At 41.7% G+C, this 24,979-nt stretch overlaps 1 protein-coding gene across 1 annotated transcript in view; it reads left to right on the forward strand.

Moving 5' to 3' along the window:
- The window catches only part of ELP1 (elongator acetyltransferase complex subunit 1), a 133,138-nt gene that overhangs the window by 54,158 nt on the left and 54,001 nt on the right, over positions 1-24,979 (forward strand). The window contains exons 17-23 of the mRNA XM_077476258.1: positions 83-136; positions 232-337; positions 3,471-3,586; positions 5,569-5,642; positions 13,624-13,702; positions 13,786-13,865; positions 23,613-23,750. Of these exons, the coding sequence (XP_077332384.1) occupies positions 83-136; positions 232-337; positions 3,471-3,586; positions 5,569-5,642; positions 13,624-13,702; positions 13,786-13,865; positions 23,613-23,750 (647 nt within the window). The remainder of the gene's footprint in view (positions 1-82; positions 137-231; positions 338-3,470; positions 3,587-5,568; positions 5,643-13,623; positions 13,703-13,785; positions 13,866-23,612; positions 23,751-24,979) is intronic.

The following is a 24,979-nucleotide window of genomic DNA, read 5'->3' on the forward strand; positions in this document are numbered from 1 at the left end:
CTCTTTAGGTTCAACCTCTTTAAATTATGAGCCATGCGATAAGATTCTTATAAATTAATAATGTTTTTTTGTTGCATTTCAGGAAGTTGTCTTGGGTATAACTGATAGGTCACGTTTATTTATTGATAATTTGGTGGTAAGTTTTTTTGCTTTTACTTTTTTAATTACAATTATTTAGCTGCGGGTTGGTTTTACATCTGGTAAATAAACATTTCTACCTTATCCTGACAGGTAGCTACCAATATCACATCCTTTGCAATATATGATGACTTCCTACTTCTAACTACCCACTCTCACACATGTAGGTGTGTATCCCTGAGAGAAACGTCGCTAAAAGGCAAGTTTCCAACTCTGATGAATGTACAGTTCCTCCTTTGTTAATTATTGACATATGTCTTTTACAAAGTTCTGGAGGTTTTATTTTATGTGATGCCTTGCTGGGAAATGAGGCAATAAATATTGATAGTACAGCTGCTAGTTTCAATGTTGTCTTGGCAAGACTACTCTTTAACCACTTGGCCGATCGCTGCACGCTGATTTACTCCAGCAGAATGGCACGGGTGCGCAAAAGGGTGCCCCCGTACGTCCTTTCTTATATCCCGCCTAGCAGGATCCGTGGGTCCTGCAGACTCGATGTTCACCGGTGGTCCGAGATTGGAAGGAGGAGAGGCAGAATGGGGAGATGCCTATGTAAACAAGGCGTTTCCCTGTTCTGCCTAGCAACATGACAGTGATCTACTGCTCCCAGTGATCGGGAGCAGTGGTCTCTGTCATGTTCTAGTGAGCCCACCCCCCCCCCCAGTTAGAACACACTGAGGGAACATATTTAACCCCTTGGTCGCCCCCCTAGTGTTTAACACTTTCCCTGCCAGTGACCCTTCTACAGTAATCAGTGGCTATTTTTAGCTCTGATCGCTGTATAAATGTCAATGATCTCAAAATAGTGTCAAAAGTGTCTGCTCTGTCCGCCGCAATGTTGCAATCACAATAAAAATCGCAGATCACCAACATTATTAGTAAAAAATAAAAATTCCATAACTCTATCCCCTATTTTGTAGATGCTATAACTTTTGCGCAAACCAATCAATATACATATATATTTTTTGTAAAAAAAAAAAAAAAAATGTAGAAGAATACATATTGGCCTAAGCTGTGGTAGAAATGTTTTTTTTTTTTTTGGGGGGGGGGGGGATATTTAGTATAGCAAAATAAAAAATATTGCTTTTTTTTTTTTTTTTTTGTTTTGTAAAAAATAAAAACCGTAGAGGTGATCAAAAACCACCAAAAGAAAGCTCAATTTGTGGGGGGGAAAAAAGGGCGTCAATTTTGTTTTGGTACAACGTCGCACGACCGCGCAGTTGTCTACTGAATTGCAAAAAATGCTCTGGTCAGGAAGGGCGTAAATCCTTCTGGGGCTGAGGTGGTTTAATAGACCATAATTGCATGCGTGATTCTGAGGAATTGATATACTGGATTTTGTGTATTATTTTAGAGAGTAGTTCAAAAGAAGCTATTCTAGTGCTGAAAGATGACTTAAAGGCTTCTCCTAAAGACCACCTATAGGCTTGATGGAGATGATCGCCTACCGCATAGACAGTTAAAAGAGGTGGGCATTACCATGTATTTTGTAGGTATGAAGTTCTATTTTGGAATAGTGGGGTTAAGCTCTGTCTAGCTAGCTGTAGTGGCCAAGGGCCAAACTTTAGCAGGGCTGGACTGTGGCCAGTGGCAGTAGAAAATGTCCTGGCATTGTAAGAAGTAAGAAATGCCCTAGGCTTGGTGGTCAGTGGTTAAAAAGTTAAAGTTAAAAAAAAAAATGCATTCATTGGTGTCAGTGGGAGGAATAGTACTCCATTGTTGTTGTCAGTGGGGGAGGGGGGTAATACCCCATTGTTGTTGTCAGTGGGGTGGGGGGGTAATACCCCATTGTTGTTGTCAGTGGGGGGGGGTAATACCCCAGTGTTGTCAGTGGGGTGGGGGGTAATACCCCATTGTTGTCAGTGGGGGGATAGTACCCCATTGTTGGTATTAGTGGGGGGGTAGTGCTTCGTGTTTACTGTCAGTGGAAGTAACAGTGCCCCAAGGGCCAGATAAAGGCAAGCAAAGACCACAGTTTGTAGACCCCTGATAATGTGTATACTGAGTGTAGAACCTGTGACACTTAACTTTGCAACAATCTTACATTGTAGGAGAGTTATGGTAACACCAGCTGTTTTCAAATGAGTATTCGTAAAACACTGATATTCCATCCCGATGCCCTTGATTTCTGGAACTATCAAAGGATAGTAGTTGGAGGACTCATTGTTAAAGTAAAAACTTTATGTAAATAAGTATTGCATTACCAAATTACATTAATATTTTAAGGAAAAAAATGATCACATTCTTCCTACAGTTAATAAACTATTGTTACAAAGCTCACAGCCCAGGCATCCCAGGTCACGTAGTCTCTGCATAAAAATACTTTTTCTTCACTGTACTCACAGATTACATACACATTAATCTATGAAGGTGTTTTCTCCCCTCTTTGAAGTGAAAAATAAATATATATATATATATATATATATATATATATAATCTCATTTTATAATATTTTTTGTTTATTGGATTTTAAAAGGTATAATTATACAAAACAAAGCCTATTGAGCATACCCAGGCTTAAACTAACACAATATGACCTAACAACACAACTTAACACAAAACACACTTGAAATGGCAACCAATGTCTCACTCCTAGGGCAAATTAATTAGCACGACTGAAGGCACTATAACTAACATACAAATTGATCGATCCTACAGCACCAACCTTTTTATTCTATCTAAAGGCTACTGTGTAGTTACCAGGATTTACGTAATTGTCATCTCAGGGCCAACATCTTAGTCCAGTGTGATCCTGGATGATGCCCAAACAAAGAGGGCACTATCTGGCCAGAAAGGAACATGATGGTATCACCAGGGAAAGCTCTTGTTACATACATACATTGGTTACAGACCAACATATTACTTGGTATACATACAACGTAAACTAAAGTATCTGGCACTTGAAGAAAGTACAGTAAGAATCCAGGCTGTGCATGCTTTATCATGTCAACATTTAACAAATGATGTTTACTTTTGATGTAGTTAGCTGTTGAATGTTTTCCTTTGAGATAGTGGCTGAATAGCAGTGGTGGTCAACTTTGTAAATCTAGAAGGCTTCAAGTTAATTTCCTACATGTCAGGTTTTGCCACTGTTTGTGGGTGACAGAGCAAAAGACACGCCATGTTCTGCATGCAGAGTGTTGGTGGGCTGGGTGTTGGACACCAGGGCTGGATGGTCAAGGGAAAATGATGAAAATAATTTACGTTTTTGATCAAATTCTAAGATCAAAATATAGTGTTGTACAAATGCATTAAATGTTTTTTTTTTTTTTATTTTGAAGATACCCTACAAGCAATAATAACACATGCTTTATGTCTATTTTATTGCACAGAGCTGGAAGCTGTCCTGGGCAACACATCGAGCTCAAATGATGAGACCATTCGAAAAGTGGAAAGAGGATCTCGACTTGTTACAGTAGTTCCACAGGATACCAAAGTCATTTTACAGGTTATTCTGAATTTTATTTTGAAAGAAGTCCTAAAACAAATAGTGATATATAATTTCATGTAGTAGTGACTTTATCTGCACTTCTAGTGTAGGTAAAAATATTGATTAGTCAAATGACGTTGAAGTATTCAATGTTGGTGTACCTGTGTATCTGTGTATGTAGTGTGATGTAACTTATTTATCTTAAAGTGTATCTTTAGTCAACATGATGCAAGGGGAAATCTATTCCTTACAAGGATTCTAACTGTTCCCTTTTAGAGCTCTTTCACACTGAGCCGCCGTGGGCAGTGTTAGCGGTAACCGCTAACGGGCAAAGAAAGGGTTAAATGTGCCCGTGTATCGCCACTGCCGAAGCGCTTTGCAGGGCAGGAGCTGTGGAAAAGCGGTGTATACACCGCTCCTCCACCGCCCCAAAGATGGTGCTTGCGAGACTTTTTTTAACGTCCTGCCAGTGTAGCGCCCCTGTGTGAAAGCACTCAGGCTTTCACATTGGGGTGGCAGGGGAGGCGTTTTTCAGGTGCTTTTACAGGCACTATTTGATTAGGGGTCTCATTTAATAGTCAAGCCTTATATATTTTTATACTGATGAGAATTGTGTATGCTGCTTTTGGTGACCTTTATTACAATGTTGGTCACTAGAGCACAGATTTGGAACAAGCGTGCAGATATTTCTTTTTCGCTGTTCTGGGTCAGTGACTCGAAGTATCAAAGCCTTAGAGAACCAGGCAATTTGCATTTTCAAAAAGAGGTCAGAAAAGGCAGCCTCCGAATTTAATACAGGTTATTTAAAGGCTAAGTTCAGCTTTAACAAAAAATAATAAATGCAGTTTTTTGAGCGTAGAAAAATGTGTATGTATTATGTTTTTACCCAGGAACCTGCAAAGCATTGCACCCACGATCAGTGGATCACGGGTGCAATGTCGTCCTCTGTCCGGGCTTTCGGCTGCTGAGCTGCAGGTAGTAACAATGGTCTCAATGAAATGGGTCTATTATAACCCTGTCAGGATTTTTATTTGTCCTATTTGGGAGATTACCTTCACTTCCTGTCCTATAGCCACAACAGGAAGTCAGAGGAAATCCCTTCAAAGTGGTTTTCTGTACAAACCAATATTTGGGATTTTTTTTTTTTTTTTACTTTTGATGATGATAGTAAACATGACCGAGAGGGTGAAACTCTCTAACGGAGGCACAGAAAGCAATAAAAACCCATCAGGTGTTCTAATCCCGCCCCTCTCTGTAAAAAAAAGTGTTGCATTTAGCAATATTGTAAGGATAAAGACTTTGTCTTCTATTATCCCTAATTCATGAATGACTTTGAAACATTCTTCATCAGGTGACTTAATATAATGTAGCTATGGTTGATGATATCTTTGTGTTGTTTTTTTTTATATGAAATGTGTTTACTGTGCAGATTTAAAATACCCATTTTGTGTTTGCAACCTCTTTTCCTTAAATAATTTACCCAGAAAAAATATTTACTTAGTATATGTGCACTGTCCCCCAAGCAGAAATATAGATAAATGGCAAACCTGGCACAACAAGCACTTCAGGCTTTGTGTGTTTGGCCACATGTTGGCAAGTCTGGAGATGTAATTAACAGCTAAGTTCACTTTGAAAACAAAAAAAAAATATTAAATATAGATGATTATGCAGGAAATGTGTGCATTTATTTTTTTTTCACATGAGCCTGCAAAGCATTGAACCCATGATCCCTATACAGGTGTAACATGTTACTAAAAGCGGGGTGTAGCCTTTAGATTCATACAGTATATCACTACCACGGTAGTCATATTCTGCAAATGCATTGAGAACTTGCGCAAACAAATCTAACTACTTTCTGCAGTGATCACAAATTTAACGGCTCGTAACTTTTCCACAACTTTTCACCCTGTAGAATGTTTTAATTTGGATTTGATTGCGTGTGTGTTTTTTGTTTGAGTGGCATTTTTGATTATGTCCCATGATCATTCTTTCTCTAACAGATGCCACGTGGAAATTTAGAAACGATTCACCATAGAGCTCTTGTCCTTGCACAGATACGGAAGTGGTTGGATAGGTGAGTTATCAACTACTAAGTAGTTATGACATTACAAAGCTACATAATGTGTTTTTAAAATGCAGTGCAATATCATTTCAGGAAAAAATACTACTGTTTCTGTCAGAAAATGCTATTTGATTTTTTTTTTTTCCCTGCATTTGTATTATACATGTGCAAAGGTGAAGTTATAGGTTCTATGTGTGGCTGCTTTTAAAAAGCATGTATTAGATTCCTACATCTGAACAGTAATAAAAAATCCCAAGTAACCACAATGGGAAATTTATCTTGCTTCCATCAACTGTTATTTCTGCTGCTCACATGACGTTGTAGAGGGGATATGGGTAGATGCCTATTGGGGTGGCAAGTATTGGGTTTTCATTTACAAGGTACCTTTTGTGGGGGAAAAAATGGCAAAATTTAATATAGCATATACAAATGTGATACAAGTCATATTATTGAATGTTATTAAAAATGACCTTTCCTTTTCTGCAGCTCTGTTATTTTCTGTAAAATTCAATATGGCAGCCTGGAGGTGTTCTGAACACAGAATGTGTACAGGAGGCCCCCCAGAAACATAATTTCCTACTTTTATGATTGTCTCATTAATTTTCCCAGAACTCCGTATTAAGATACAAGTCAGATTTTGGGCAATCCCCTTCAACAACAATGTAATTTTTTGGTGAGGTACTCCTAATAGGAAATCACATCCAAGGCCTGGTTAACACCTATGCATTTCCAGTTTTGCAGAAACACACTACAGTTAATTTAACATGGTTTCCTATGGATGTAGTTTACATCTGTGCATTTTATGGAAGGAGCCTGGGACTTTTTTTTTCTAGTTTTTGGTTCCATAGACTTCAATGGCTCAAAAACATGTATTGAAAAACATGAAATGCACATGGAATATGCAAACTGCAACCTGCATAAGTGCGAATCAGGCCTAAAGTGATGCAGACCCTGCAGTTTTTCTCATTAGAGCCCTGCAAGTGCAGCAACTGATTGATAATTATGAAACCACTCCCATTAGATTCACTTACCACATGGACACAAACACAAATGATTTCTTCAGAATAACAAAAGGTAGAAATCTGCAGCAAAGTTTATTAAAATCCTTGTAATGTACATGGATCACCCAAAGGGGAATGTTTTTTTTATTTTATTTTTTATTTATTTTTTTCTCAACAAAAGTAGAGTTACTCTTTAACTGCTCTTCAAATTCTAGGGAAAAGTAAAGAGTGCCTTCATTTTCAAATTAGTCAGTCACATGTTAATGGAAGGTACAGATTGATGGTTAAGACCAGTTGCAAAAATGAAACATCCAAATGTATATATTTGTCTTCCCAGTTGATAAATTATGAGCACGTACAGTTAGCCAGAATGAAGGATGATACTATATGGTTGCATTGCTTCAATTTATGGCTGTCAGGCCAATCCAATCATTGATTATAAAATAAATAAAAAAACTGTGGAACAAGATAAAATGTAATACGTTTGGTTTACAATATACGTAGGACCCAGACATTTGGGTTTTTAAGTATCTAATAAAGATGTCATGTGTTGCTATAGGTGTATAGATTTTATGTGCAACTGGAGAACTTGTATTGCCACTGGTAATCGTTGAATAGTTGATTCAATCGTCTCGTTAAAATGTAGTGCACAATAAAGCACATCGTCTGTTCATTTCAGTGCTAGGGAAAAGCCTTGTGCATGCAGGATGTATAAAGTATATATTTTTTCTTCTTCCTCTGCTGAATGTCTTTACTCCAGGGAAGGTAAACCCAGCTGAAAAAAAAAATGCTTCAAGCCCTGCTTTGCATGCATACTCGTGCATTTGGTATTAATGCACTATGTTGACCAGAATAATAACTTATTCTGGCCATGAGAATACATTAATGCGTGAACATGCATTAATGCACATTTATTGTGCCCAGAGGCCCCTGTCCTGAGCATGCTGGTGGTCCATTTCTTTTTCTGTCTCTAAACACTCCAGACTATAAAATTCTATGTGTACATGGACGCATAGGCTAACCTTTAAGGGGGAAAAACGGACAGTTCAGCAGAAACTGGCCAACGGCTGATGTCTACAGCTCCCAGTCCAACAGAAGCCAGTCTCACAACCAGCTTCTGTTGACCGTGCATGTAAAAGCAGCATTGAATCAGCGCTTGAGTATGTTCTGGGGGGGGGGGAGTAGTCACTGCAGTCAGAACACAATAGCTCAGAGGGGGAGATTGCCGCACTAACATTGCTTGTGTTAGTACAACAGTCTACGTTTTTTTTTCTTTTTTTCTTTTTCTTTTTGGTGACCCAACATAACAGCTTCATTTGTGTGTAAATTCAAAGGCAGATCCAAGGAGCTTGAATTTTACGAAATGAGGGAAGAATTCTAAACCTTGTCATGTGATTAGGTCTGGGATTAACAAACAGTCAAGGCTACTGGATTATTTTAAACAGGGATTGATCTATTAACCTTCCAGCCGAGCGTACGCAGATGTGCGTACTTGGCTTTCGGGGGTTATACCGGGATGATGCCCGTAGCTGCAGGCATCATCCCGGTACCGTTTTGTAGAGCGGGTAATTGGCTTTGCAGGTATAACAACCGATGTGGCTAAAAGCCGCTCGGCTGTTATAACGGAGGAGCGGGACAGGACGTTCTACCGAAAGGCACGATCGAACATCCGCTGCTTCTGGCGGCTAGAGACAGACTGGAATGAAGCCTGAAACGGCTTTGTTCCAGTCTCCTGGATGTAAACACGGAAGCATCACAACATCACTTCCTGTTTACTCAGCTGCCTATGGCGCCGGATTTAAAAAAAATATACAGTATTCAGATACACAGTTTTTGGTGATCTGAATACTTTGAAGTGTAAAGGAGGGATTTGGGGTCTTTTAGACCCCGGATCCCTCCATAAAGAGTACCTGTCACCACCTATTACTGTCAAAGGGATGTTTACATTCCTTGTGACAGCAATAAAAGTGATTTTAATAAAATAAAAAAAACACAATTTAATAATCTAAAAAAAAATAAGAAAAAAAAATTTCAAAGTGCCCCCTCACTGCGAGGTCGCGCAGCAAAGAAAATGCATACAGAAGTCGCACCTGCATATGTAAACGGTGTTCAAATCACACATGGGAGGTATCAACCCGATTGTCAGAGCGAGAGCAATAATTCTAGCATTAGACCTCCTCTGTAACTCTAACCTGGTAACCGTAAAAAAAAATAATTAAAGCGTTGCCTATGTAGATTTTTAGGTACCAAAGTTTGTTGCCATTCCACAAGTGCATGCAATTATAAAGTGTGACATGTTTTGTATCTATTTACTTGGCGTAACATCAAAAAATTGGGATAACTATACTTTTTTTTTTGTTTTTTTAATATTCATGAAAGTGTCCCTTTTGCCAAAAAGTTGAGTTTAAAACACCACTGCACAAATACCGTGTGACATAAAATATTGCAACAATTGCCATTTTATTCTCTAGATTCTCTGATAAAATTTATATATATATATATATATATATATATATATATATATATATATATATATATATAATATAGGGTTCTAAGTAATTTTCTAGCAAAAACTACGGATTTTAACATTTAACAAATGTCAGAAATAGGCTTAGTCATGAAGGGGGTGTTAAATATTGCATAGCAAAACATTCATGCAATAGACTTGTCTCATGTCTCCACCTAATGTTTTTTTTCAAATAACAGTTTTTATTTGTTATCTCATCAGAGAATGGGACAAACACAGAACAAAATAATCTCCAAGTAATACTGAAACATGGGTACAGCAAATGCAAGCACTATAGTAACAATTGGCACAATCTCCTTGCTAGGTCATGCCATGAACTGTCAGGTAACATATGGAGTTTGCCACAGCTGAGATAAAAACTTTTGAAGTAGAAAAGAGAGTGGAGAGAAAAGAAAAAGAAGGGTAGGGAAAAGGGGGGATTTGGGGGAAAGGGGGAAATGAAGGAATAACAGAAAAAGAACGCATTAGCTCATCCACGGGCTCAAGAATGGTTCTCTCGAAGATGCCACAGCTCCCAGACCTGATCATGTATTCCCAGCCTATCCCATAGTCTAGCGGTCATTCTTTCCATTACTGTAGCTCCACATCTTTTATTCTCTCATACAGAGCATCTTGGGAAGGCGGGGAACTCCGCTTCCAGTTGAGGGCAGCCAAATAGTGTGCAGCGGTAAGGATGTGTCTGCGTAGTTTCTTGTACTGTTTGGGAATTTGTAGTGGTGATACACCAAGCAGGAAAACTTTTGGCGTCAAGGGAACTGGCACCTCAGAAGGGCACCATCAGGGGTCGGCTCCAATAGATATGGTAAAGAGTACCTTTATCCCTTTTGACAACGCCAGCTTCAATCAGAGATAGATGGTGTGGGGCACGTCTGGAGTTGGGTACCAAAAGTAAAGGATTTTATAGGCATTTTCATTGTAAAGTGTGCAAAAGGAGCTCTTAGCTGCCTGGGTCCAGATCATCTGCCACGTCATCTCAGGGATTTCTTCATCTAGTATGTTTTCCCAACAGAGCATATATACAAAGGAAAAGCTTTGGGACTTTAAATGAGGTGTAGGACGTGTAAGTCCAATGCCTCCATCCCTAATATGCGAGACAAAGAAAGACAGGGTTTGGGACTTAAGATGAAGCATATACCTGGATGCAAAAACGCACTGTGGGTCTGTAAAGTGTTTTTAATAACATATACTAATACAGATTAAATAAAACCACAATGCAGGTAAAATAAGTATAGCTGTAACCTAAGATTCAATATGTAAACATAGTAACATTACACGCAGGTACAAATAGTATCATGCCACTATCAACATCCATGTTGCACATGATATAGCACAAAACATAATTGGCAAGATGTAGCATAGTCAGACATAGTTGGTAAAAACCATATTAATATAGTTGTATATGATGATATAGCTGTGCCATCAGAGAAAGCTTGACGTGTTTCGTGGATATGTCCACTCATCAGGAGCATATGCAACAAGAATATCTATGGAGTATTTATAGATATAATAAACATCAGTCTGACTAAAAGAGGGAAGAGGTATAAAAAAGGCATTTAGAATGAATAAACCCCATCTGCCCATACGCACAAAAATGGACAGTGGGTGTGGCATGTAATGGCAGGCACAAGGTGGACTGAGAACCTCACATCTCACGGGAGCTGAGGCGGAAATATACCAATGCTTAGCATCAGGTGGTGTTAAAAGATAAGATGTTTCAGGGAATGTGTTCCCCACATAAAGAGAAGTGATGGAATGTAACTCCTCAGTAAGGACCTATGGGAACAAATTGTAAATTTGCGTATGAGTAGATCATTGGTAAATAATATATGGGTGTAAGCAGAGATAACCTAGGTGGAAACCTAAATAGTGAGATGTGTTCCAAAAAGGAAAAGAAAATGAAATGGTGATAAAGATGGAAAGAACTGACCACCAGAGTAGATGCCTCAGACCAAAGTAAACCTACCATGATGCTGCCTTAAAACCACACCAGCAAGCAAGAACTCCAACCGGTGTGTGAAACCCCAGACATGGAGACATCACAATTGTGCAAATTGGTGATACAGAAATCCTAGTACCAATGCGTTTTGGAGATGAGTGTAAATATGTAATCTAAAAAAAAATACAAAAAGCCAACAATCAATTTAACATATTTAACCAAAATTACATTGCCCATAAGGAAAAGTACTATTGGGAGACCCTGTCACATGGAGTAATTCCGCCGTCCCATACACACTGTCCCTGCTTGGAAACTTTAAAAGAGGTATCTCAAACCCAGATTCGGTATCAGAGAAGACTGTGTATATGTGGACCATGCCCCAAAATCGAGAAAACAAAAGGGGGGGGGGGGGCGGTTTATGTCCTAGGTTGGAGCAAATCACATGTTGGGGACTATAAAGCAGGAATCCTGAAAAAGATGTAATAAAACGTGTATATGAATAAATAGTCCAAACAAGAAAACTTGTGGACGAACATACCTGCAATAATGTGCATCAAAAATTGCTGGCAACCAGGCCGAGAAGGACACAAATATTCGGAGAGGCTGGGAAAAGATCCAAACACAATTACCGCAAAAGGCTGATCATAATCCCAATGTAGGGTAAAAGAGACAAAAAATGGAATGAGCGTGAGTAGCCACCCTAATCATTAAGTTTATGCTAAAATAGCCCATAGGGAAGATGTAGGAAAAAATATGAGTATAACAGAGATCCACAAAAGACACACCATAAATGTGTTGGGTCTACTTTCAGCAACTCCGGGTGTGTCCTCCTGTTGGCCGTGCTTGTATTTGTATGCCTGTGATATCTGAGTGTTTATATGCAGGCTAAACTCGGGCGTACCGCCCATCATGCCAGACAGCTAAGTAGCTGTAAATCCGATTCCATACAGGCCCCCTGAGTCATGTCCGCGCCGGGCCTTCCCACAATTCGTGCATGACATGTCATGCGCACGCTCTGCGGAATGACGTGCGGCGCGCGCAGCCCACCAGCACGGAAGTGTCTCCAGGTGAACACACTGGTCGCCCTGGAAACACAGTGGGAATGACAATGTTGATGGAATACCATCTCACTCCTAAAAAGGACACTTGAAAAGTGACCTCACCATGCCAGGAACACGCGAATGTGCCACAACCAATAAAAAAAGGCAAAAAACATATAGTAACTCGATCGGGTTAGAAAATTGAAAATGGCATATAAAAGACAAGTTACGTCTTATGAAATTTAAATGCGACAAAATACCGTCACAGAATTGCCAAGATCACATGATCCATATTGGCATCTAATAGTGAATGATCTAGCAGGTCGTGGAGGGGATGACAGGGGCTGTATGTGACAGAGTTTACATAGAGGCAGCAATAGATAAACCTGCAGAAAACGACTGAGCAAACTTGAAAATACTGTGATCAAATGAATAAATGATCCCCTCTATAGCAGAGGAGACAGACAGCATAGAGAATGGAGTAAGATAGATTAAGCAGGGAGGTGAATGGTATATATACACTGTTTTTGTAATTTACATAGATGGGACCCATTATGTGGCTATTTCTCCATCCCTCCCGAGGTGAATGCTTCAAGGAAGGGCTTGAAACAAACCGCCTCGTTCAGCCCTGGTGGATGGGTAGCCTTCAACATATATATTCAGCGCAATTCAAGTTGCAGGAGATTTTTGTTCGTCTCCTCCTCTGGGATTGGGATGAATACAATCTAAGATCAAGAATTTGATCTTCAGGACTTTGCCTTGGTAGACAATAGTGGTATGTCTAACGGGACTAGATCAGGGTTGCATGTCTGCATGCTCCTAATATGTCGGTAAGCTCGCTTCCAAAAAGCGAGTTTTAGTCTTATCGACATAGAAGCAACCACAGTCGTATCTTAGGAGATAAATCACACCAAACGTTAAGCAGGTCGCAAAATGTTTAGGTATGAAGGTCTTGCCATCTGGCAGGATGTTTTTTTTTTTTTTTCTAGTATCCATATATTTGCAGTACCCACAGGAATCACACATATAGGTACCTCCTGTATTTGCAATGTTCACTCTTCACTAATTTAGAAGCAATAGAGGTTCCTAAATGTAAAGAGGGGAAACTCAGGAATTAAACTACCCAAGGATGGGTCCATAGTAGGCACATGCCAAAATCTAGAAACAATTTTACTGATGTGGACATGCTGGTTGCAATTTTTAGTGATGATTCTCAAAAGGGTTATCTGCACTTGGGGTTTTGTGGGAAGACAAAAGCTAGCTAGGTACGTGAAGTGGCTCGTCTAAAGGCCTTCAGTGAGCTGTGATGAGATTTACCAGCCTCCACAGCAAATGTATTGTCATCAGTACAATTCCATCTTACTCTAAGGTACTTGACTGTAAGTTATAGATCTAACCTAAAGACTGTGGGAGAATTTGAGCTCTTTAATTTTGTGACTAGATCATTAATAGATGTCATGCTAATTATATAATTTTTTTTTTTTTTAAGTTTGCAGTTTAAAGATGCTTTTGAATGCATGAGAAAACTGAGAATCAACTTAAACTTAATATATGATCACAATCCAAAGGTATTACCATCTTCTACACTTGATCTTTATTTTCTTGTTTCGAATATGGTATGGTACTTAAAGTTGGTTCTATTGTGTTACAGGTTTTTCTGGACAACGTGGACATATTTGTTAAACAGATTGACTCTGTAAATCATATCAATTTGTTTCTTACTGAATTGAAGTAAGTATAATATATTTTGCTTTTTATCATATTGTTGTTCTCTCTAGTGTCACTTGAATAAGGAAAATTAAGTTCACAAATGTTACCTTGCTACTTAACTTTCTTTTTATGATTTTATTCTAAAATACTATTTTAAAAAATAGAAATGAAAAATTTACTTAAAAAAATAAACTAAAAATATCACAGTGCTAATGCAGTCTCCCTTATAATTAGGACTGGTGATTGATCTTTGTTTTACAGCATACGTTCCATTCAACTTGTTTTCTTTCTATACTTCTTTTGATATCATGAATAGTGGCTTAGCTATCATCTGACCAAGTTGTAGGCAAGCACTAGACGTGTAATTCGTTTCGGTCCACATACAAATTTGGATGAATTTTCGGTTATTCGGAGATTTGTATGTACTTGAATCTCCGAATGAAATAGTAATGAGTTTAGTGGAAATCCGTTAAAATTTGTTTTGTTTATTCATTTTCTAACTGATTCCAACTTTTCAGAACAATTAGAATTGGGATCGGTCAAAGAACAATCGACTGATATGAATTTTGTGTGAAGAAATAGCTGGTTGTTAAGCACCAGGCCAGGAAGCCGGCTGCCGTGTCCTAACGACCATGAGGAGACATCTGTCAGCAGGCTTCCCCACTGACAGATGAATGTAAAGATAAAGAATACAATAGAAAAATGTTTTAAAAATGCCAGAATTGGAAGAAAAAAAATAGCGTGGGGTCCACCCCAAAATCCATATCAGACCCTTATCCAAGCATGCAGCCCTGCAGGTCAGGAAAGGGGACGGGACGAACGAGTGAGCCCCAACCCAAAGCACCTTGTCCCCAAGCCTGCTGGACCCAAAAATTGGGAAAAAATAAAAACGCTCTGCCTGCTGGGAGGCTACCCGCCGTATGCCCACTCTGCACTTTTACGGTTCTTATATAGGTAAGGGGCGGGGTCACCCGACTATGTCAATGGTTGTGCTGCCCCTTTTGACGTCACGTGACGCCAGACAAGGGTGGTGCCTCTGCATGACCCCTTGCCTATATAAGAACTGTCAAAGCATAACGTTTTTATTGTTTTTCTATTTTACGGTTTCGGCGGACGTCGTGATTGACCATGGATGTACATCGAGGGACGCCTTTTTTTTTTTTATGAAGGCCTTGTCAAAAACTGTTTCCTGTGGTTTTTACTTTTTTGGCGAATGGTACGATGCCCGATTCCCAATACCCATTCGCATGAGGGGGCCGGGATCTGGGGGCTTCCAGTTTCTAATAAGCCCGCATGCCCGAACAACCACAGCCCAGGGTTGTCGGGAAGAGGCCCTTGTCCCCATCAACATAGGAACAAGATGCTTTGGGGGCCCCCCCATCCCAAAGCACCCACCCCCCCATGTTGAGGGCATGTGGCCTGGTATGGTTTGGGAGCGGGAGGGACCCCATTCTTGACCTGCATGCTTCGAATAAGGGTCTGGTATGGATTTTTGGGGGACCCTACGCAGTTTTGCCTTTTTTTTGGGGCTTGGGAGCATCCCTTAACCACTTTCAGACCGGACCATTTTGCTGGTAAATGACCAGAGGTCTTTTTACACTTTGGCACTGCGCTGCTTTAACTGGTAATTGCGCGGTCATGCAATGTTGTACCCAAACAAAATTTGCGTCCTTTTCTTCCCACAAATAGAGCTTTCTTTTGATGGTATTTGATTGCCTCTGCGATTTTTATTTTTTGCGATATAAACGTAAAAAGACCGCAAATTTTGAAAAAAAATGATATTTTCTACTTTTTGTTATTAGAAAAATCCAATAAACTCAATTTTAGTCATACATTTAGGCCAAAATGTATTCAGCCACATGTCTTTGGTAAAAAAAAAGTCAATAATTGTATATTTATTGGTTTGCGCAAAAGTTGTCACATCTACAAACTAAGGTACATTTTCTGGAATTTACGCAGCTTTTAGTTTACGACTGCCTATCTCATTTCTTGAGGTGCTAAAATGACAGGGCAGTACAAAACCCCCCCAAATGACCCCATTTTGGAAAGTAGACCCCCTAAGGAAATTGATAAGAGGCATGTTGAGCCCATTGAATATTTTATTTTTTTGCCTCAAGCGATTGAATAATGACAAAAAAAAAATTTTTTTTTTTTTTTTACACAAAGTTGTCACTAAATGATATATTGCTCACACATGCTATGGGCGTATGTGAAATGACACCCCAAAATAAATTCTGCTGCTTCTCCTGAGTACGGGGATACCACATATGTGGGACTTTTTGGGAGCCTAGCCGCGTACAGGGCCCCGAAAACCAAGCACCGCCTTCAGGCTTTCTAAGGGCGTCAATTTTTGATTTCACGCCTCACTACCTATTACAGTTTTGAAGGCCATAAAATGCCAAGATGGCACAAAACCCCCACAAATGACCCCATTTTAGAAAGTAGACACCCCAAGCTATTTGCTGAGAGGCATGTTGAGTCCATGGAATATTTTATATTTTGCCACAAGTTGCGGGAAAATTACAAACTTTTTTTTTTTTTTTTTTTTTTTCACAAAGTTGTCACTAAATGATATATTGCTCATGCATGCCATGGGCATATGTGAAATGACACCCCAAAATAAATTCTGCTGCTTCTCCTGAGTACGGGGATACCACATATGTGGGACTTTTTGGGAGCCTAGCCGCGTACGGGGCCCCGAAAACCAAGCACCGCCTTCAGGCTTTCTAAGGGCGTAATTTTTTGAGTTCACTTCTCACTACCTATTACAGTTTTGAAGGCCATAAAATGCCAAGATGGCACAAAACCCCCACAAATGACCCCATTTTAGAAAGTAGACACCCCAAGCTATTTGCTGAGAGGCATGTTGAGTCCATGGAATATTTTATATTTTGCCACAAGTTGCGGGAAAATTACAAACTTTTTTTTTTTTTCACAAAGTTGTCACTAAATGATATATTGCTCACGCATGCCATGGGCATATGTGAAATGACACCCCAAAATAAATTCTGCTGCTTCTCCTGAGTACGGGGATACCACATATGTGGGACTTTTTGGGAGCCTAGCCGCGTACGGGGCCCCAAAAACCAAGCACCGCCTTCAGGCTTTCTAAGGGCGTTACAGTTTTGAAGGCCATAAAATGCCAAGATGGCACAAACCCCCCCCCCCCCAAATGACCCCATTTTAGAAAGTAGACACCCCTAAATTTAGGGGTACACTAGTGAGACTAGGTAATAAATGGCGGGTGCCCTGAAACTATAAAAAAATAACTAACCAACCAGCGTCACCTGTAACAGTTATATGGTGATCACTGGTGAAAGGGTTAACTAGGGGGCAATCAGGGGGCTTTATGCGGTAGTATATGGGGGTCCCTGGCGCTATAAAAAGCTGCGGCGAACCTAAATACCTACCTGCCTAACTAGCGTCACCTGTGACACTAATACAGCGATCAGAAAAACGATCGCTTATTAGGCTGGGTTCACACTGGAGCGATGCGGGAACGCCACGAATGCGCGGCGGGTTCCCGCATCGCATGCCTCCCGGCGGCAGTTCACACTGCCCTATGCGAACTGCTGGGAGTGTCAGTGAAATGTTAATGACACCCCCAGATCAGTTCGCATATCGCAGTGCGATCTGCAAACTTGGATCGCATGGTGTGAACACCCATGCGATCCGATTCTGCTGCGGACCAAAAAAAGGGTCCCGTGCGAGTTTGCGGCGGGTGCGGCGGGTGCGACACGAATTCAGCCATACTATCTGTATAGCTGAACTCGAATCGCACAGAGATCGGATGTGATTTGCACTGCAGTGCGGTGCGAATCACATCCGTTCTCATAAACCGCTGCAATGTGAACCCAGCCTTAGTGACACTGGCGACGGGGGGTGATCACGGGGTTAAACCTTTATTGGGGGGGTTAGGGGGGTACCTTAGAACTAAAGGGGGCTAACCCTAACTGCCCTAACAGTTATTAGTCACAAATGACACCTGCCGGGTGATCAGGGGGTTAAACCTTTATTAGGTAATAAATGGCGGGTGCCCTGAAACTATAAAAAAATAACTAACCAACCAGCGTCACCTGTAACAGTTATATGGTGATCACTGGTGAAAGGGTTAACTAGGGGGCAATCAGGGGGCTTTATGCGGTAGTATATGGGGGTCCCTAGCGCTATAAAAAGCTGCGGCGAACCTAAATACCTACCTGCCTAACTAGCGTCACCTGTGACACTAATACGGCGATCAGAAAAATGATCGCTTATTAGGCTGGGTTCACACTGGAGCGATGCGGAAACGCCGCGAATCCGCGGCGGGTTCCCGCATCGCATGCCTCCCGGCGGCAGTTCACACTGCCCTATGCGAACTGCTGGGAGTGTCAGTGAAATGTTACTGACACCCCCAGATCAGTTCGCATATCGCAGTGCGATCTGCAAACTCGGATCGCATGGTGTGAACACCCATGCGATCCGATTCTGCTGCGGGCCAAAAAAAGGGTCCCGTGCGAATTTGCGGCGGGTGCGGCGGGTGTGGCGGGTGCGGCGGGTGCGGCGAATGGCTGAACTCGAATCGCACAGAGATCGGATGTGATTTGCACTGCAGTGCGGTGCGAATCACATTCGTTCTCATAAACCGCTGCAATGTGAACCCAGCCTTAGTGACACTGGCGACGGGGGGTGATCACGGGGTTAAACCTTTATTGGGGGGGTTAGGGGGGTACATTAGAACTAAAGGGGGCTAACCCTAACTGCCCTAACAGTTATTACAGTCACAAATGACACCAATGCAAAAAAAAAAAAAAAAAAAAAAAAAAATGACATTGGTGTCACTGTGACTGGGGGGCAGGGGTAATTGGGGGGGTGATCGGGGGGTAAAGGGGGGGTGTGAGTGTGCCTGGCATGTTCTACTGTGTGTGGGATGTGTTGGTGCAACTCACTGATCCGCTCTCCTCCGTGTCGGAACGAAAAATACCGACACGGAGGAGAGAATACATCACTTCCTCTCCTGTGTTTACATTACAGGAGAGGAAGTGATGTCACCGGGGATTTCCATTCGTCGGGAGCGATCGCGAGGGGGTGGCCATGAATGAATGGCCGTCCCCTCGTCCGGGATCGCTCCCGAACGAAAACCGACCGCCGCAGGCACCGGGCGGGGGCCCGATCGGGCCCCCGACCCGCGGGAGGCAAAGGACGTACATGTATGTGCTTATGCCTGCCCGTGCCATTCTGATGACGTACATCGGTGTGCGGCGGTCGGCAAGTGGTTAAATTCTGGTCTGGTATGGGCTGGGGGGGGGGGGGGGGCGGGGAGGCAGGCCTACGCAGTTTTTTTGTTGTTTTTTTTTAAACATTTTTCTATTCCTGGGAAATTGCAGCATTCTTTATCTTTACATTCATCTGTCAGTGGGGAGGCCCGCTGACAGATGATGACTCATGGTTGGTTAAGGTTGTGGGTGGCTGGCTTTCCAGCCTGCTGCCTATCAACCAGCTAATTCTTTACACACAATTCAGATTCGGTCGATTGTTTTTCAATCAATTTGAATTCTAATCGTTCTGAAAAGTTGGAATTCCTTTAAAACATTATTAAATTAAACCAATTTTAACAAAAACAAAACTAAATTTTACAAAAAGGTAACAAAACTAATTTCAAAACCAAACGAAACAAATTCCATAATGAAACGAAATGATACGAAACAAAACAAATTTTTCTGTTCTAGCAAGCACAATGTCTTGATTTTGGCTTGTATCTAGTGTATCTAAACCCAAAAACAGAAAATTATACTATGGCAGCATTCCAGTCCTTAGGCTGGCCATACATTAATCTTTTTTTTTTTCTCCATTCAACTAGCAGGTTAAACAAAACAAAATGATCAGATTTTCCCCATCCACACACACTCAATATGGACTGGGGAATTACTCCCACTGTGCTATCATGTTCGGATGGTGGGGAGCCTTCCCCGCCATCAGAACACACAGATCAGTGTTGCCGGCTATGGCTGGCAGAAATTATAGTTTGGGGAAAACCTGACAGATCAACTTCTGTACAACCAGCCTGCTCATATATGGAATTAAATGTGTCTAGTTCCCTGCTGAACTGGCCAAATTTTGATCTATATATGGCTGCCTTTGGATGTGGTGGCTGCATTAGTTTTCTTTTTCACACTTTTTTTTTTCCCTCTCTTTATTTTACCCTGGTAATCCTGCCTTGAACTCTGTTCCTGTCCTAGGTTGACAACCATACTGAGCAGCCTTGTGACCCTAGGAAAGGGAGTGTGTTAGGACTACATAACATAACAATTCTCTCTCTTCTCCATAGCAGTGGGCAGTGTTTTGTACTCCATAACTGGGGAACAATGCTGGATAGATTAGATAGTCCAGGGTGTATCCGTTTATGTGCCTCCGTCATCCATGGCCCTCTCCTATCCTCTCTTTTTTTATACAACACACACACAGGGGAACATATCATTAGGAGACTGAGCGGATTATATAAAGTAAATCATGTGGGTTAACAAACCCTTTTTTATGATCTGATCAAAGAGTAACAGATGATCAAGCTGTCGGCTATATGCTGCCAGCTTACATGTCAGAGCAGAACTCTTTAATGATATCTTGCAAAGTGGCTATTAGCTCTGCTCACCAAGGTGAGACACCTTCACATCAGACCTGAATGTTCACAAGCCACAGAATAAAATGATCTTTTTTGTAGAAGAAGACTGCAGCGTGACTGGCCCTGTTAAAATAACTCGCTGTGCTGAGAGTTCCAGGAGGGCAGAAACCAGAGGGGATCTGTAAGCTCCCAATGCATACTTTTGATCAGGAGCTTTCCGATCATGTGACTGCTGTGACAGCCAATCAGTGACCACATGACTCGAATGCCCACCTCCACCTACGCTTTTAGAACTCTTAAAGGGACGGGAGACAGTTGGCACAAAGGGCTTAATGGAAACAAATTGGTTATCATAATGTTAATGAAAACCTAGCTTTATGACTACATTTCATAGGTTTCACCCCTTTTTGCTATGCCCACTTCAGATAAATGCTAACCATTTTACCTGCAGATAATGACTGTCGCTTTCACCATAACCACGTTATGTATGGACATGCAGGCAGAGTCCTACTGACCTCAGGCCTCTCCACTGTCCAGTACTTTCTGAAAAAATTGTGATCCGACTTCAGGTCGCCCCAAGTTGCGCTTTTGAGGAAATCATTGTTAGTTAATTGAGCCCTCTTAATGTACACTACAGCAGTCACTCCGACTTCAAAAAAGGTTCCTGTACTACTTCAGTCCGACTTCTAGGCGACTTGTACCCATTGATTTCAATGGAAGTCGTCTCCAAGTCGGATTTCCATCTATATTGAAGCGACAATGTCGCCTCTCACAGAATAATCAGCTCTTGAGGGAGAACTCCACGCCAAATTTTAAATAAAAAAACTGGCATGGGTTCCCCCTCCATGAGCATGCCAGGCCCTTAGGTCTGGTATGGATTTTAAGGGAAATCCCCCTACGCCGAAAAAACGGTGTGGGGTTCCCCCCAAGATCCATACCAGACCCTTATCCAAGCACTCAGCCCGGACGGTCAGGAAAGGGGGTGGGGACGAGCGAGCACCCCCCACCTCCTGAACCGTACCAGCCCGCATGTTCTCAATATGGGGGGTGGGTGCTTTTTGGGAAGGGGGGCGTCCTGTGGCCCCCCCTACCCCAAAGCACCTTGTCCCCATGCTGATGAGGACAAGGGCCTCTTCCCGACAACACTGGCCATTGGTTGTCGGGGTCTGCGGGCGGGGGGCTTATCAGAATCCGGCAGCCCCCTTTAATAATACCCATTCACCTGGGTAAAAAGAGTCAATAAAAAAACACACTACACTGGTTTTTAAAGCAATTTATTAGACAGCTCCGGTGGTCTTCTACCGACTTCGGGGGTCTCTTCCGACCCGCTCTCTCCGGCCTCTTCTCCCACTCTCCGGTTCTTCTTCCGGGCTCCTCCGCTATCTTCTTCCAGCTCTTTTACTAGTGGAGGAGCCCAGTCTCCTCCGTCCTTCTTCCCTCTTCTTTCTTCTTCTGATGTTGACACAACGCTCTCTCCCGCTGTAATGGCATGCGCGATGACTTATATAGGCATGGGGCGTGGTCAACGGGTCATGTCACATGGTGATCCCACCCATTATGACATCAAGTGGCATGATTGGACTGTGACGTCATAATGTGACATCATCCGGTGACCACGCCCCATGCATATATAAGTCGTCGCGCAAACCATTACAGCGGGAGAGAGCATCAAGTCAACATCGGAAGAGGATAGAAGGACGGAGGAGACCAGGCTCCTCCGCTAGTAAAAGAGCTGGAAGAAGAGGCCGGAGAGCGAAGGAGTCGGAAGAGACCCCCGAAGTTGGAGGAAGAGCTGCGGGGCTGTCTAATAAATTACTTTAAAAACCTGTGTAGTGTGTTTTTTTTTTTTTTGTGTGTTTTTTTATTGACCCAGGTGAATGGGTAGGGTTAAGATGTGCCCCATACTCATACACATAGGGTGGGGGGCCGGGATCTGGGGGCCCCTTTATTAAAGGGGGCTCCCAGATTCCGATAAGCCCCCTGTCCACAGACCCCGACAACCTACGGCCAGGGTTGTCAAGAGGCCTTGTCCTCATCAACATGGGGACAAGGTGCTTTGGGGTGGGGGGGCCGCAGAGCTCCCCCTTTCCCAAAGCACCCACCCCCCCATGTTGAGGGCATGCAGCCTATTACGGTTCAGGGGGGGGGGGCGCTAGCTCATCCCCACCCCCTTTCCTGACCGTCTGGGCTGCATGCTCGGATAAGGGTCTGGTATTGATTTTGGACGGACCCCCATGCCGCTTTTTTCGGCGTAGGGGGTTCCCTTAAAATCCATATCAGACCTAAGGGCCTGGTATGCTCTTGGAGGGGAAAACCATTCGGTTTTTTTTATTTAAAATTTGGCGTGGAGTTCTCCCTCCAGAGCTGATCATTCTCTGATTGGCCACGGCCAAAGTCTGGCCTGGGGCGACTTAAAATCGTGTTGAAGTCCCCCCAAGTTGCGCTGTTATTCATACTCAAGTCGTGTCCAAGTGGCCTCCAAAAGTCGTGTTGTGCCTGTGTGAACCGGCTCTGAGAGATTTGTGTTGGTGTGTACACACTCATACACAAATACACCCATCCTTTGTTTACAGCATAGTTTGCAAGTACCACATAGACTTTGAAAATGCAGTGGCTGGCCAGTTATTTCCAAATCTACTGATTAAAGTACAACTAAAGGCATAATTTTTTTAGTTTCCATTTTGGATAAAGAGAGGGAAGGTAATAACGACTGTTAGTTGTTTGTTTTTTTGCCATCTGATTTCCCTACACTTCCTGTCCCATTGCCAATACAGGAAGTGAGAGGAAATCGCTCCAAAGTGAGGGAATCCTTGGTAGTCACCATAAACGGTCCCCTCTGGAGGATTTCCGCTCTACTACTCTACAACCCAAATTTGTGACTTTAACTTTCTCTTTCAGGGCAAATAGGGCAAATATCCCACAGACGGATAAAAACATAACAGAAGTTCTAAACCCTTTCTACCCTATCAGAAACAAAATAAAAATGGTTTGCTTTCAGTTATACTTCTATTGTAATGGTCCCTTGCACATTACCCAAGGACATTTTGAAAAAAAAAATAGGTAACAAGATAAAGAGACTTAAAGATTAGGAAAATAAAACAAACCTTTTATTTTTTGAATCATTGTTGTCATTGTTCGAGTTCTTGCTAATGATATAACTTTGTTCTCAGAGAAGAAGATGTGACAAAGACGATGTATCCCAGTCATACGCCTTTATCCCCGCCATCTTCCCAGACATCTCGAGCTAAAAAAGTTGATATTGTATGTGATGCCATCAGAGAGGCCATTGAGAAATTGAGTCTTCAGAAGTACGTTGTGAAGGTTTTTTCTTTTTCTTACTATCAATGCATAAAATCATATCTGAGACTGATAGAGAAGTATGAAATGATTTATTTGAAGACATCATGCACCAAATTACAACCCCAGTTCCAAAAAAGGGACACTATTAAATCTACATAAAAACTGAATGCTTTTATAAAAACAGATTTGCAAATCTCATAAACCCAGATTTTATAATCGCAGAATAGAAAAATAAAAAACATTCATTGTTTAAACTGAGAAAATGTACAATTTTAAGAAAAAAATAAGCTAATTTTGAAATTGATGGCAGCAACAGGTCTCAAACAAGTTGGGACAGGGCAACAAAAAGCTGGTACAATCCTAATTCAATTTTTTTGGGAATTGTGGTTGTACATTAGGTTATTTAGTATTAGTATAAATCAGTGTTTCTCAATTATTTTCTGTCATGCCCCCCCTAGGAAGAGGAAAATATTTCGCGCCCCCCCGCGCGACTGTAAATAGTATCATTTGTCTATAAAATTGTTAAGTACACCTCTACATAACACTGTATCCTTATTAACGTATATGGAAATAAAAAAAAGAAAGAAATGTGGATCAATTTAGCACAGGATTTAACGGAGCGGGGGGGGAGGGTATTGCAGAGTATTGGGTAATGCAGAGTATTGGCGGAGTATTGGTGGAGTAATGCGGAGTATTGGTGGAGTAATGCAGAGTATTGGCGGCGTATTGGTGGAGTAATGCAGAGTATTGGCGGAGTATTGGTGGAGTAATGCAGAGTATTGGTGGAGTAATGCAGAGTAATGGTGGAGTAATGCAGAGTATTGGTGGAGTAATGCAGAGTATTGGTGGAGTAATGCAGAGTATTGGTGGAGTAATGCAGAGTATTGGTGGAGTAATGCAGATTATTGGTGGAGTAATGCAGAGTATTGGTGGAGTAATGCAGAGTATTGGTGGAGTAATGCAGAGTATTGGCGGGGTAATTCAGAGTATTGGCGGGGTAATGCAGAGTATTGGCGGGGTAATGCAGAGTATTGGCGGGGTAATGCAGAGTATTGGCGGAGTAATGCAGAGTATTGGTGGAGTAATGCAGAGTATTGGTGGAGTAATGCAGAGTATTGGTGGAGTAATGCAGAGTATTGGCGGAGTAATGCAGAGTATTGGCGGGGTAATTCAGAGTATTAGCTGGGTAATTCAGAGTATTTGCGGGGTAATGCAGAGTATTTGCGGGGTAATGCAG

This window comes from Lithobates pipiens, unplaced genomic scaffold (genome assembly GCF_037356315.1).
Source record: "Lithobates pipiens isolate NorthernLeopardFrog02 unplaced genomic scaffold, aLitPip1_a1.2 Scaffold_13, whole genome shotgun sequence".
Taxonomy (NCBI): Eukaryota; Metazoa; Chordata; class Amphibia; order Anura; family Ranidae; genus Lithobates; species Lithobates pipiens.